General features: G+C 45.2%; 1 protein-coding gene across 2 annotated transcripts in view; it reads left to right on the top strand.

The window, feature by feature from the left end:
- Window positions 1-14,003, top strand: part of COG7 (component of oligomeric golgi complex 7) — a 4,201,489-nt gene that overhangs the window by 491,033 nt on the left and 3,696,453 nt on the right. For both annotated transcript variants that reach the window (XM_044089821.1, XM_044089822.1), the window contains exon 4: window positions 4,918-5,086. In XM_044089821.1, coding sequence (XP_043945756.1) covers window positions 4,918-5,086 — 169 coding nt within the window. The remainder of the gene's footprint in view (window positions 1-4,917; window positions 5,087-14,003) is intronic.

Below are 14,003 nucleotides of genomic sequence, written 5' to 3'. Positions count from 1 at the left end.
GTATGCTGAAAAATGGAAAAAATTCTGTCCCTGGAACCAAACTCAGGATGGGCACAGCAGCGCCCAATTTACATCAGATTATTCAATACTTAACTGAGATGCTTCACAAGGGCATTTCCTTTTTCTCCATCAAAATTCATGCCTCAGCCATTTCAGCTCATTACAACACAGAACCACCCCTCTTCTCTCATCCACTGCTCAAGCAGTTCCTCAGAGGGGCCAAAAACTTGACCACCCAGGAGAGCCCAGCTCCAGCTTGGGACCTTAACTTTGTATTGGAAAAACTCACTCTACCTCCTTTTGAGCCAGCTGCAAGTGCAGAGTTGAAATTCCTTTCTTGGAAAACAGCCTTCCTTTTAGCCATCACTTCAGCAAGAAGGGTGTCTGAATTACAGGCCCTTATGGCAGTGGAGCCTTTCATCATCTTTCGTGCGGACGGGGTGTCCCTCAGGACCAATCTCTCCTTCATGCCCAAGGTAGTATCCAGTGTGGCTCTTAATCAGTCAATTCATTTGCTGACCTTTTTTTCTGATCCAAAGAACAAAGGGGAACATATACTGCACTCCTTAGATGTGCACAGACAACTTAGATTTTACTTGGACAGGACTAAACCTCTCAGGAAATCTGAACAGCTGCTGGTGGCATTTGCTGCAGGGGCAGAGGGGAAGGCCATTTCAAAGCAAACCATTTCTAAATGGATAGGCCATTGCATTCATTTCTGCTATAAGCACCATGGAAAACCTATCCCACAGGGGGTAAGACCATACTCAACCAGGGCTGCATCTACTTCTACAGCATTTCTCAGAGGTATCCCTACCAGGGACATCGTAGAAGCTGCTACCTGGAGTTCTGTCCATACCTTCACCAGACATTACCATTTGCCAATTTTCTCTAAACCCAGAGCTGGCTTTGCCTCTGCAGTCTTGCAGGGCCTTATAGCTGGTCCTAATGCTATCTAATTTCCTCCTCCAATCCTTAGCTTTGGGAATCTACCCAAATGTGATGATTGCAACAGTGAAACTCGAAGAACATAGTACAGTTGTGTACACTTACCATAAATGTTAGAGTGTATTCACTGTTGCAGTCCTGGTTACCCTCCCTCCAGCCCCCTGACTTCTTTTGGCTATACCTCTTTCCTTTTTACTATGCTTAAAGCTTTTTGGTGCATTTGCTTTTTTGTTGGAAGTGTAACCTTGTTTGTATATTGAATTGCTTCCCAATAGGGGGTCACCTGACATCTGGGGCAAGAAAAACTGATGTAATGGCATTGGCTGCATGCTTTATTGACTACCTGACGTCATTGAAGATGAGACAGCAACTGATGCAGGATCCAAGACTGATAATCAGGCCGACTGAGGGCTACTGCAAGCAGATAACCCAAATGTGATAACTGCAACAGTGAATACACTCGAACATCTACATTTATGGTAAGTGTACACAACTGTACTTTTTATCTTCATAAAACCAAAACTTTTAGGAAATCAGACCAGCTGTTTTTCTCCTTCTGCCCCAGGGCCTTGGGGAAAGCTGTGAGCAAGCAGACCATTTTGGCCTGGATCTCCCGGGCCATTTGTTTCTGCTACCTACACCATTGAAAGACCTTGCAGGGCAATGGCAAACCCCACGCCACCAGATCCATGGCCTCTTCTGGAGCCTTCTTTAAGGGGCTAGACATCAATACAATACTTGAGGCAGCTACTTGGTCCTCAGTGCACACCTTTACGAAACACTACCGTATTTCCCCAAAAATAAGACCGGGTCTTATACTCTTTCCCCTGCCGAAATACATATTGGGGTTTATCATCAGGGGATGCCTTATTTACCCCCCCCCCCCCAGTACAACAACCTACATTTATTCATGTACACGAATCGACATTTATTCATGTACACAAATTGACATTTATTTGGTACTTTTCTGTTACTGGGCAACAGTTCTAAGTAACACGTTAACAGTTATGTGAGAATTCTACATAAACAGTGCAACAAACATTTCACCTTCAGAATATCTACACCTTAGCTTTCACAGTGCAATATTTCATTCTTAACTGGAATTGCAGAAAAATCTCAATACATGTGTATTGGAGGAGGGGAATAAAACTGAAAGCAGAAGCAATCCATTCTTTTGCACCGATAACGGAAAAGTTATTCAAATACAGTTATGTCATCTTTTTCTTGAACATTGTCATAAGTCTCCAACCCCCAAATTCTGCCCTGAATTTCTTGTGACTCCCATTTCCTGTAGAACCATTGACCCCAATCTGTCATGCCTAGCAATAGACCTCTCCTTAAATGACCACTGCTTGTCCAGGTAGCCTGCTCGTAGTGCATTTGCAACACAGGTTTCAGTGATTTTTATCCCATGAATTTTTCACCCAAGTTATGACCTCTTGCAGGCTAGGCTTCACAAAATTTCCATGCTGATTTCTCTCCATTCTATTTTCAGTGTAGTCATTGAGTTCCATGCACAAATGGTCCTTGAATGGCTTGCTTATTGCAATATCAAGAGTCTGAAGATAGGCAGTCATTCCTGTGGAAATCATTATTTGATCTATTCTTCTCCGCGCAAGGAATTTCTTCATGTCTTTAGTGTGGTGAGTGCTGGCCGAATCCCAGACTAGCAGACCTCTTTCACCACCTCGCAAAACAAGTGGCAGCATTACATCGACCCACTTCCTTATAACTGTTGGTGTGCACCAGGCTTTTTTGGTTTCAAGCATGTAAATGCCTGAAACATGTTCAATCTTATCTTTCTTGCCCTTACTAATGATTAGAGGTGGAGTTTTCTTTCCATCTAGACAAATTGCCAAAATACAGGTAACGCGTGCACTCTCATAACCAGTGGAGGGAATATAGATTGACGAGGCACCCCTCTGATCAATTGTTTGAAATCCTTGGCCCATAAACACTGCAGTTTCATCCATAGCAATCATGTTGGAGAGTTGGTATTTAGAAAAGTCAATGCCATCAGCAAAGGACTTGAAATGCAAGTGCATGTTTAATAACTTCAGTATCTTCCAGCTTGAACAGTGTTGCTAATCTTAGAGACCATATCGCTGAAGGAAGCCATCCAGCCAGTGTTGTGATGCTTTGAATTCTTCTGGGGATATTTCTACCTGTGGTGCCATTGCAAGGGCAAACGCTTGAATATCAGCCCTGCGCACAACCAAAGCCTTTGCTCTCCTGTTAGCAGTCCATTCACAGATGATGTCTTCCAGCTCAGGAAGTAATGGTTGCCGACCTGATCCACACTTGCACTTCTTAGCATTTCCCTCGTCGGCCTGTTGACTGAAGTTATCGTACGCTGCACACCATTTTCGGACCATTAGGAGATGTAACTTCTTCGCTTTGCAGAAAGCTGTCAGATTCTTTCACTGGGTGTCCTCCACGATTCCTTTCTTGTACTTGACAGACTAGCTCTTTCTTTTTGCACTCATCTTGTGTGTGACTGGTAAGAAGACACAAAAACACAGCTGTTCGTTTTCAAGTGCTCACGCTTTACGCGTGCTGGCTGTACGTTGAACAATCAGTCTACCTGCCAGTGTTTATGGGCCAAGGATCTCAACTGTCAAGCGCGAGTGATGATTATGGTTAAAGTAAGAATCGTGGAGGGCTCCCAGGGAAAGAACCTTAGGACTTTCTGCAAAGAGAAGAATTTGGGTGTCCGAATGGTCTGAAAATGGCGAGCAGAGTACGATGACCTCAGTCAACAGGTGTCAATAATAATATTTTATAATTCAACACGTCCGTTGCGTGTTGTTGACTATCTTAACTGGGGCTTATTTTTGGTGGTAGGGCTTATATCATGACCACCCTGGAAAACCATGCTAGGTCTTATTCTCTGGTTAGGTCTTACGAAGAAATACGGTACAAATTGGACCATATCTTCAGAGCCAGGGCAGGGTTTGCCAGGGTTATCGTACTTGGATTCCTGGAAACATCATCTAAGCCACCCCCCAGTACTCGGTGAACTTTGGCAGTCACCCACATGTAGAATACTGCATCATTGGAGTAGGACATAGGAAAGTTGTGTAAAATCTTACCATAACCATAGATGTCCTCTTCCATAATGCAGTATTCCTTCCCTCCCACCTTCCCCTCTTGTCAGACTGTACTTGCTGTTCTGGGTGACACTGGACAGGCTATACCCTTATAGGAATGGCTCCAACCGAGGCCTCTTTTAGTTTCTGAAGTCCAGTGCATGCAGATGTCACTTTTATGGCCCACATTACTATTGCCATGTCAGACATCTGACACACCCAGAGGGACTGAAAATCTTTGGAAACCTGGCTGGAAGAACTGGAGAGGAAGAAGGGTAAACCCACATGTAGATGCAACATGGAAGAGAAGGACATCTATGGTTATGGTAAGATTTTACACAACTTTCCTTTCTTGCTGCACAAAAGTAACGGATGATTTTGTGGGTTACTTCCCCTTTGTAGACACATTTCTGGGTAACAGCATTGGTTTAAAAGGTAGCCTTGAGCCTGGTCTAGGTAAGTTTCCCACCTTAAGACTAATGTCTGCCTGAAAGTAAGTCCCATATGTTATGAAAACATTGAAGCAGTGATCCTCCTAATTTTTGTGAACAGATTTAGTGTAGCAAGTGCTTGCACCTAACTGTAGTTCACTGATGCTGAGACTGCAATGTGCTACAGTGCTAATGAAGTGTTACTGTAGTGGTGATTTGTAAAATAAGTGTTGTAGTAAAATGTTTTAATATCTATGTGTACTTGTTTTCCTGAAACCACCTTTGGAAAGTTGCTAATTTTCCCTCTATTTGTGTTTTCAGCCTTTTTAATATGTACTACACATTGTACTGTTCAACATATAGTACTGATATAAAGCTCAAATCAGTTGCTTGTGATGAGCTGAAATATGATAATGAGCTCATGTAGCTGGTCTCCATTTTTGTTATAGGATGTAACTGTGATTGCTGCCAAACTTACTAGCATGCAGAGCAGCTTAGCAATGTTGGTGGACACTCCAGACTACTCTGAGAAATGTGTGCATCTCGAGGCTCTGAAGAACCGACTTGAAGCTATCGCTAGTCCCCAGATTGTCACCACATTCAACACACAGTCCCTTGGTGAGCTCTTTATTAGAGGTGTAAACTGTAATATCATTCAAGAAACAAAGTAAACATGGGTAGAGGAATATGTTGCATATTAAAAATCATGGCATCATTTCTTCTTGTATGTTCTGAATGCTTAAACATATACAGTACCATCTGCAGCGTAATTCACTTTCATACTGTACATTGTGTCAAATAATAATTGATGTCCTTCCATTTCACTGTTGCAGTATTCATTACAATAGGGATCCCCTGTCAAGGGCAGCCCAAAGCCTAGCGGTTGCTTTAAGGTATGCTGTACATCACATGTATGCTCCCCACATAAAGTGTAGGGCATAAAGGTGCCATCCAGACATAGCATGCTCAGTACAACTTTGCCGCCAGTTGAACACCATCCTTTGATTGTCTTCTGGACACCCAGTTCATTTGCTGGTTCACCAGGCCAGTTCAGGTAAAGGCCCTGTTGGGTTATTTTGCTTTTATTTTTTTTCTTTTTGTGTGGTGCTTGTGGGGTTCATGTCATTCAGAAAGGGTAAATGCTAGTACGGGGAGAGAGATTCCCCATAAAAATAGTCACAGGCAGTGCTTATTTAGTTTCAGCACTTTTCCAGGACCATATGTCCTGTTCTATTTGTCAGGCTTTCTTTCTAGAGACTCTCTGTAGTCTGCTTTCCTCTTTGACCTTTTACTTGGAGAACCAGCATCTTAAGCGGTTAGCAAAAGACACCATGAAAGGAACTTCCCACTCCGAGGGTCAGCTGTCCTTGAAGAAAAAGGCCAAGAAGTCTAGGTGTTACTTTTCCAGTGTGCCACCTCTGCCTGATGTCTCTCCCAAGGCTAGTGAAAGCACCGTGGTTCATCTGGCTCTGCCACTGGATTCCTCTGCCACATTTGGTTTGGAGGCCACCCTGTATCCAGCCTCTCGCATGTCCCTGGAGGCCTTGCAGTCATCCGCTTTGGACGTTCAAGGGGAACTGTGGCTGATTATTTCCAAAGGGCCTAGGGTTGTTCCTCAGATTTAGGTTAGAGAGGAAGTTCAAATTACAATTATTGAATGCTGTCTAGGGTTTGAGCCTTCTAAATTTTACAAGGCATATGTCCCTTTGAAAAAGAAACAAAAAAGCATGTTTCTCCGGCTCCTAAGGACCCTCAGAGTGAATGGCAGAATTTCACTCGGGGGTTGTTTAATGCTCTTATGGCTTTCAAACCTCCTCATGGAGTTTTTGATGTTCTTCATGTTTCACTGTTGCAGTCATCACCTGTGTGTTATCCCTGCTGTGGTAGCCCTTGGCCGGTCTGAATACCAGAGTCCATGTTTTTTGCGTCGGCTGCTGTCGCCTGTAGTTTGACTTCAGATCATCAGTGCTATAAAGCAAGACAGCCGACATCCTTACATAAGTCTTGCTTGCTGTGGAGCCCATAGCAGAAGCAGTTTGCACGAGTGCCGGTCGGTTGCTACCAGAAGTTGAATTTCAGCTGAAAACTTCTAAAAGCTGAGTACTCCATTGGGGATCCTTTTTTCTTGCACTAACCAATGTCCGAAAAAGTTAACAATTGTCTCGCCTGTGGAAAGCAGATCCCAGACCGAGACTTGCATTCTTACTGCGTGACTTGTTTAGGCCCAGACCACAGAGTCCCTCGTTGCCAGTTCTGTGCCCTCTTATGCAATAACTTTTTTGCCGTAGAGCTCTTTTTGCAGACAGTTATTTTCATGTTCTGTCTGCATTCTGATATGGCGTCTGTCAGCCAACAATCTGTGGACATTCCGAAAAAATGTAGAGGTAAAGATAGAGACAGACTACACAAGGCTAAGCCTTCAGACGATGCTACCGCTAAGCAGGTAGTCAGTTCTCCGGAATTCATTGTGGCACTTTCGCAGCCCCTGATGCCCGATTCAATATCTATGCAGGCTTCTGCTGAGACACTTTCCGAGTCTGGTGTGTCTCAGAAATCAGAAAGCTTCTTTGGCTGTCTCTGCCTCGGTTGGGTCCAGACCTGCGACGCAGGCACCGGCTTCCAAGGAGGCCTTTCACGCTATCAAATCTAGACAAAAACTGACGTCTTCACATTTGAATAGCATTTTCTCTTAGACTGATTCTCTCAGGCCTAGAAGCCAGGCCACTCCTAGGAAATCTGCTTCTACCCACCATCTTGCTATTGCTCCACCACCCTAAGCACAAATGCTTAAAATGGCGGAGGATCTCATCTCCCTTATCCAGGGTAGTCAGACTACAACTTCTAAAAGGAAAATGCACCCTCCTCCAGAAATTGACAGAACAGGATTCTGAAGAGTCTGACTTTTCTGTTTTTGAAGAGGAACAGCATCCATGAAGATTCAGATACAGAGGAATCCATCCCTTCTGCCTCCCCTCCAGACAACCTTTCCTTTGGGGAAACCTTTCATTCCCTCAGGGAACATTTCCAATGGGAATCTCAGGACTTCCCACAGTCTAAGAAAAGACTTAGTTTCTGGACCTGCCACAGCACACACCCCCGGCCATCCCCCCTATTTTAGAAGTGGTGGATGATGTTTTCATGAATCCAGCTTAGCCCCCTGACTCACTCCCTCCTGCTCCCAGTAAACTTGACAGATACTACAGAATACTCTCACACATACCTGTACAGAAATCCTGCGGCAGACCCAGAAGGTCATTTCACAGGGACCTAAAGGAGCTAAGACTTGTTCTGCCAAGAATCCTCTTCCTCCTAACAAGGACTCCAGAGCTCTGGACAGATGAGGTAAAAATGTATACATCTCTGCAACCTTAGCTATCAGAGGGCTGAATTGTCAGTTCCATATGTTAAAATATCAACAACACACTTTGGAACTATTAAAACAGAAGGTTGCCACCTTTCCTGACTGCCAATTCAGAAGAGTTAGCAGATTTACTGCATTGTGCTTGTCAAGTGTCCAAACACTCATTACAGTGTGGATGTGACGCCCTAGAAGCCTCTAGCAGGGCAGCAGTGACAGGATCTGTTATTAGGAGACATGCATGGCTGAAGGAACAACCTCTCCCTGATCATGTCAAGTCTAAACATATTGATGCACCCCTAGATAAGGAGCGCTTGTTTGGGGAAAAAGCAGAAGAGGTGTTTAAAAAGAAGGAAAACAAAGCAAAATCTATGCAAACAGTAAAAGATTTATTTTAAGTTCAACCTCCCAGATTCAGTAGGAACCTTCCCTCTAAGCATTGGGGCCTTTCTTGCACCTAGCAGATAGGGCCAAGGTAAGCCCTGCAGGGACAGACCATCCAGGCCCTGAGAAGTAAACAATGGACCACTTCCATCTCCAAGGCAGGGAGGTCTAAGCCAACCTTCTATGGCAGACACTCGCATTGACTCCCCCTCCCCCCTCTGTCCTCCCTTCACTCATCAAAAACTAGGAGGAAGGCTCTCCCTCTTCAAAGACAGTTGGCTTTCTGTAACAAAGGACCAATGGGTCTTAAAGATAATTTTTCCGGGATACAAATTCTTTCAGCGAACTCCCAATTCCAAGAGTGTACCCAGACTTGCCTCCAAATCAGTGGGCAGAGGCATTGAAACAGGTCCAAACTCTCATATACCAGGGGCAGTAGAACCTGTCCCCTCAGATCAAACAGGCAAAGGCTTTTATTCCAGACTATTCCTTGTACCCAGAAAAGAGGGCACTTGTCGCCCCATCCTGGATCTATCCATTCTGAACACCTCCCTGGTGGTCCCCAGATTCAAAATGCTAACTTTGCAGCAGCTGCTGCCTATGTTAACAACAAATGCCTGGCTAGTGACCTTAGAAACCTAAAAGATGCACACCTCCACATCCCCATCAGGGAATCCTGCAGGAAATTCCTGCGCTTCAGAGCAGGCTGACAAGGCTTTCAGTTCTATGTGTTGCCCTTTGGCTTATCTACTGCTCCCACAGTATTCGCCAAATGCTTGACCCCAGTCATAGCATTCTGCAGACAGAGAAGTATACAGATTTACCCTTACCTGGACAACTGCTTCTTTCAGGCAGTATGCAAAGGAAAAGCTGCTCCAGGACCTTCTCTTTGTCAAATAACTCATAACTTTCCTAGGGTTCACCATCAGTGAGAAGAAATCAAAGCAAAACCCCACCAGGAGGATCATTATCTTGGGAACTGTGCTAGACACAGCATCCCAAATGGCTTTCCTATCCCCAGAAAAGCAGAGCTTCTTGCCTCTCTACTTCACCCAGCTGGCTTCCAGACGTCACCTCACTGTGAGGAAGTTCCTGCAAGCCCTGGGATACATGGCATCTTGCATCCTTCTCATTCCTCTGGCCAGGCTTCACATGAGAAAACTTCAGTGGTATTTAAAGAACCTTTGGTGCCAGCACTCTTCACCTCTAGTAGACCTCTCTCCCTCTGATCCCATGTATAAAGGCCGAGTTTCTGACGTGGGCAGAGGCCTGTGCTAGTAACAAGGTTCTTCCCTTCATCCTCCACCGTTCCGGACAGACCATCACCACCGACGTCTCAAACATTGCTTGGGGTGCTCACCTAGCAGGCAGTGCACCCAGGGTCATTGGGATGCCCAGCAACTTCATTTGCACATCAATCAGAAATAAATGATGGCAATAGAAAAGGCTCTGACATCTTTCAAACCCCATTTGCAGTCCAGGGGTTCTCCTTATGAAAACAGACAACACCACAGTAATGTGGTGTATCAACAAACATGGGGGAACCCACTCTTAACCACAATGCAGGTTTATCCATGAGCCTATGGCTTACAGCCACCTCCATGGGTCTACACCTAATTGCCCAGTATCTACCAGGGGTCAACAACACCTATGCAGAAACTAACTGGACCCTCACGAATGGCAGCTCCACAGGGAAATATTCCTGCAAATCACCTAGGAGTGGGGCACTCCGGAAGTGGATCTCTTTGCCTCGCACCTCAGCCAGCAGCTGCAAAAGTTCTGTACCAGGGCGCATCACTTCCTAGTGTGGAAGGTGGATGCCTTGACCTTCCCCTGGATCTCCCTCTTTGTGTATGCTCCCTCCTCTGCCCCTTATTCCCAAGGTACTGATCAAAATATGGGGAAGAGAGACCAAAGGCCATCCTCATTGCTCCAGATTGACCCAGACAGCATTGGTACCCCTTACTGCGCAGACTGACCTTACAGCCCCCAAGCAGCTTCCCCTGATCTCAGACTTCTTGACCCAGGTGAGGGGGAAGATACTGCACCCGGACTTAGACTCTCAATCTTTCAGCATGGCTTATACCTTAAAAGCTAACAAGGAGTCCCTGTTAAGCAAACAGGTCCTAGACATCACAGAGGCCAGAAGGCCCAGCACCAGAGAATCATACACATGGAAATGGAAAAGATTCTGCTCCTGGAACCAGTCCAAAGGGGCCAGTCTCTCCCATCCTTCAATCTCATCTTGGATTACCTAGCTGAGTTGCTCAATAGTGCCCTCTCTTTCTCCTCTATTAAAATCCATGCCTCAGCCACTTCTGATTAAGCAATTCCTCAGAGGGGCTTCTAATATCACATCTCCCAGAAGGCCTCCCATGCCACCCTGTGACCTGAATTATGTTCTAGAAAAACTAACCTTACCTCCTTTTGAACCTGCTGCTTCTACAGAATTGAAATACCTCTCCTGGAAGACTTCCTTCCTTCTAGCTATCACCTCAGCCAGAAGGGTATCAGAATTTCAGGCTGTAATGACTGTTAAGCCCTTCATCATTTTCCATGCAGACAGGGTCTCCCTGAGGACTAATCCCTCCTTTATGCCCAAGGTAGTATCTGATGTGACCCTCAACCAGGCCATATACTTACCCACCCTTTTCCCATCCCTCAAAACAAGGGGGAAAGAATTCTACACTTGCTAGACGTGCACAGACAACTCAGATACTATCTGGACCGTACTAAACCAGTCAGAAAAACAGACCAAATACTTGTCAGCTTTGCTCCTGGGGCAGAGGGGAACTCCCATTTCCAAACAATCCATTTCCAAATGGATTTCACACTGTATCCATTTCTGCTACAGGACTACATGGGAACTCCCCCAAGTCTGTCCATACCCATTCCACTAGGGTAGCCTCCACTTCCACTGCCTTCCTCAGAGGAGTCGCCAACAGGGACGTCTTAGAAGCTGCCACCTGGACCTCTGTCCATGCCTTTACAACGCATTACCACCTACCTCTTTTTTCTAAGTCTAGGGCAGGGTTTGCCTCTGCATTTCTGCAGGTCCTGTTGACCCATGCCTAGGCCACTAACCTGTCCTTCCACCCCTCTCCTCAGCTTTGGGAATCCTCCCACAGGTGATGACTGCAACAGTGAAACATGAAGAACATAGTACAGTTGTGTACACTTGCCATAAATTTAGATGTTCGAGTGTATTCACTGTTGCAGTCCTGGTTTCCCTCCATCCCCCATATAGCATCTTCCCCTTGGGAGACATAAGCTTCCCACGGTAGCCTTTAGCCACCAGGACCACTTTTCCTTATGTCCTTGTGCTTCTGACGGGTTAGGGTGAGAAAAACTGATGTAATGACATCGGCTGCCTTGCTTTATAGGACTGACAACCTGACGTCAGACTACAGACGACAACAGCTGAGAGACAAAAACATCTGCTCTGGTATTCGGACCGGCCGAGGGCTACCACAGCAGGGATAACCCACAGGTGATGACTGCAACAGTGAATACACTCTTTAACGTCTACATTTATGGTAAGTGTACACAACTGTACTTTCCTGCTTCCCCTAGGTCCACTGCTCCCCTTAAAAGATGTGGGGAACAGGATTCCTCTGAAGAGTAGGTGGATTCAGATAGAGTTCCTTGCTTATTCATCTCGGGTCCCCTCTTGTTTGGACTTTGAGTCTGAGGAGGAGGAGTTCACAAGTCCTGACACTCCTTTCAAGGTGATTTCGTTTGGGGACATAATTTCTAGAATGATGGAGGTTCTTTAAATGGCATTGTGCCCAGGTTTCCGAGGTTCAGAAAGAGATATTACAAGGTTTTGCAGATGAATGAGACAGAAGTGTAATTTTCCTGATAAGTCAGGTGCTGTCTGACTATCCTGTGATTCTCAGCCTCATTCCTCTTTAATTTCTTTGTCCCTATCCCTTTCCTGTTTGATTTAAAGATTACTCAGGATTTCTGGGTTTTGTCCATTACCTGCCTAGGGTATTTCATGGTCTGGAAATCTTTCACCTTTCATGGGCATTCCTCAGCCCCCTTGGGAGCATTTGGCCTTCTTTCCAGGAGTGCTTCAGTATCTATTGACTTAGGGAACTATTCAGGAATTTGCAGATGTTCTTCGTGTTTCACTGTTGCAGTCATTACATTTGGAAATTTGCTTGCAGGTTGCCCTCAGTCAGCCTGATTAACAAAATCTTGGGTCCTGCGTCGGTCATCAGGGTTATAAAACATGCAGCCGACGTCATTACATCAGTCTTTCTTGCCGTGCGGTGCCCGAAGCAGAAGCAGTTTGCAAGTGCTGGTCGGCAGACTCCTGAAATTTTCGTTTTCGAGTTTCAGAACCGAAGTCTTCAACTTAAAGCTAAGTACCCCGTTGGGGAAACTTTTTCTTGCTCCTTACCGATGTGAGTAAAAGTTAATAATTGCATTACTTGTGGAAAGCAAATACCTCATAAAGATTTTCATTCGTACTGTATTCCTTACCTAGGCCCTGACCACAATGTACCTTGCTGTCGGCTTTGTGCTTTATTTAATCAGCGCACTCTCCGTCGTCGGTATATTTTTTCCTCTTAATAGTTCGGTTCTCGGTTTAATTATCCAGAAATGTCGGTTAGCCATCCAACTACCAGGATTCTGAAAAAACACAAAGATAAAGTCAGAGACAGGCCGCCGAGGTCCAAAACTGCTGATGACGCTTCTCCTAAGCCAGTTGCCAGTTCGCTGGTACTCAGTGAGGTGTTTTTGCAGCCCCTGATGCCCGCTACTTCTGATTCGCAGGTCTCTACTGAGACCCATTTGGAGTCCGGTATGCCGTGAGATACTTCAGCTATGGAACCCACGGATGTCTCTACCTTGGATGGGTCCAGAGCTGCTGTGCAGGCACCGGCTTCTGAGGGTGTATTCAGGCCTACAGACTCGCATATTAAATCGACACCTCCTTCATTACTAAGGCCTAAATCTCGATCTATGTCTAAAAAAACGACGCCCAGGCCCTTATGCCTAAAAAACAAATGATAAAAGTGGCTGAAGATCTAATAACTCTAATCAAGGGTAGTCAACCCCCCCCCCCCCAAAAGGGCTAGGGCTGAGCTTGATTATGAGTCTTCTGATCAGGATTCTGATTCTTCTGATGACCTGGATTTGTCCATACCTACTTATGAGGATTCAGATGCAGAGGATTCTATTCCCTCTGCTTTCCCTCCTGAGGATTCTTGTTTTGGGGAAACTTTACATATTTTAAGGGACCATTTCCACTGGGAAAGCCAGGAATTTTCTGATTCAAAAAAGAGGCTTAGAGATTTCCTCCTTCTTACCTCAGCATAGGCCTTTGGCTATACCTCCCGTACTAGACATTGTTGATCGGTTCTCGGAATCCAGTTTGGCTCCTGATTCCCTGCCTCCTGCTCCTAGTAAACCTGACAGATACTACAGGGTTCCTGAATTCCTCAAGTTCCTTTTCAAAAATCCTGTTGCAGATCCAGAGACTATTTCTCAGGGGCCCAAGGGCATTAAGGCTTCTACTGCTAAAAATCCTACCCCTTCTGAGAGAGACTCCAGGGCGCTGGATAGATGGGGTAAAAAGATTTATACTTCTGCAACCTTGGCAGTCAGAGCTTTAAAATGCCAATTTCATATGTTAAAATATCAGCAACATATTATTGGACTGCTTAAACAGAAAATGATGTTGATTCCTGACTGTGTGGAAAATAAAGTTTTACAGAACTTAATGCATTCTGCTGAACAAGTTGGAAAATTTACTCTGCAATGTGGTTTTGATTCTTTAGA

Source organism: Protopterus annectens, chromosome 12.part0 (genome assembly GCF_019279795.1).
Source record: "Protopterus annectens isolate FY-2018-M chromosome 12.part0, PAN1.0, whole genome shotgun sequence".
NCBI classification, from domain to species: domain Eukaryota; kingdom Metazoa; phylum Chordata; order Ceratodontiformes; family Protopteridae; genus Protopterus; species Protopterus annectens.
The sequence above is the reverse complement of the archived record's forward strand: the minus strand, read 5'-3'. Positions and strand labels throughout refer to the sequence as shown.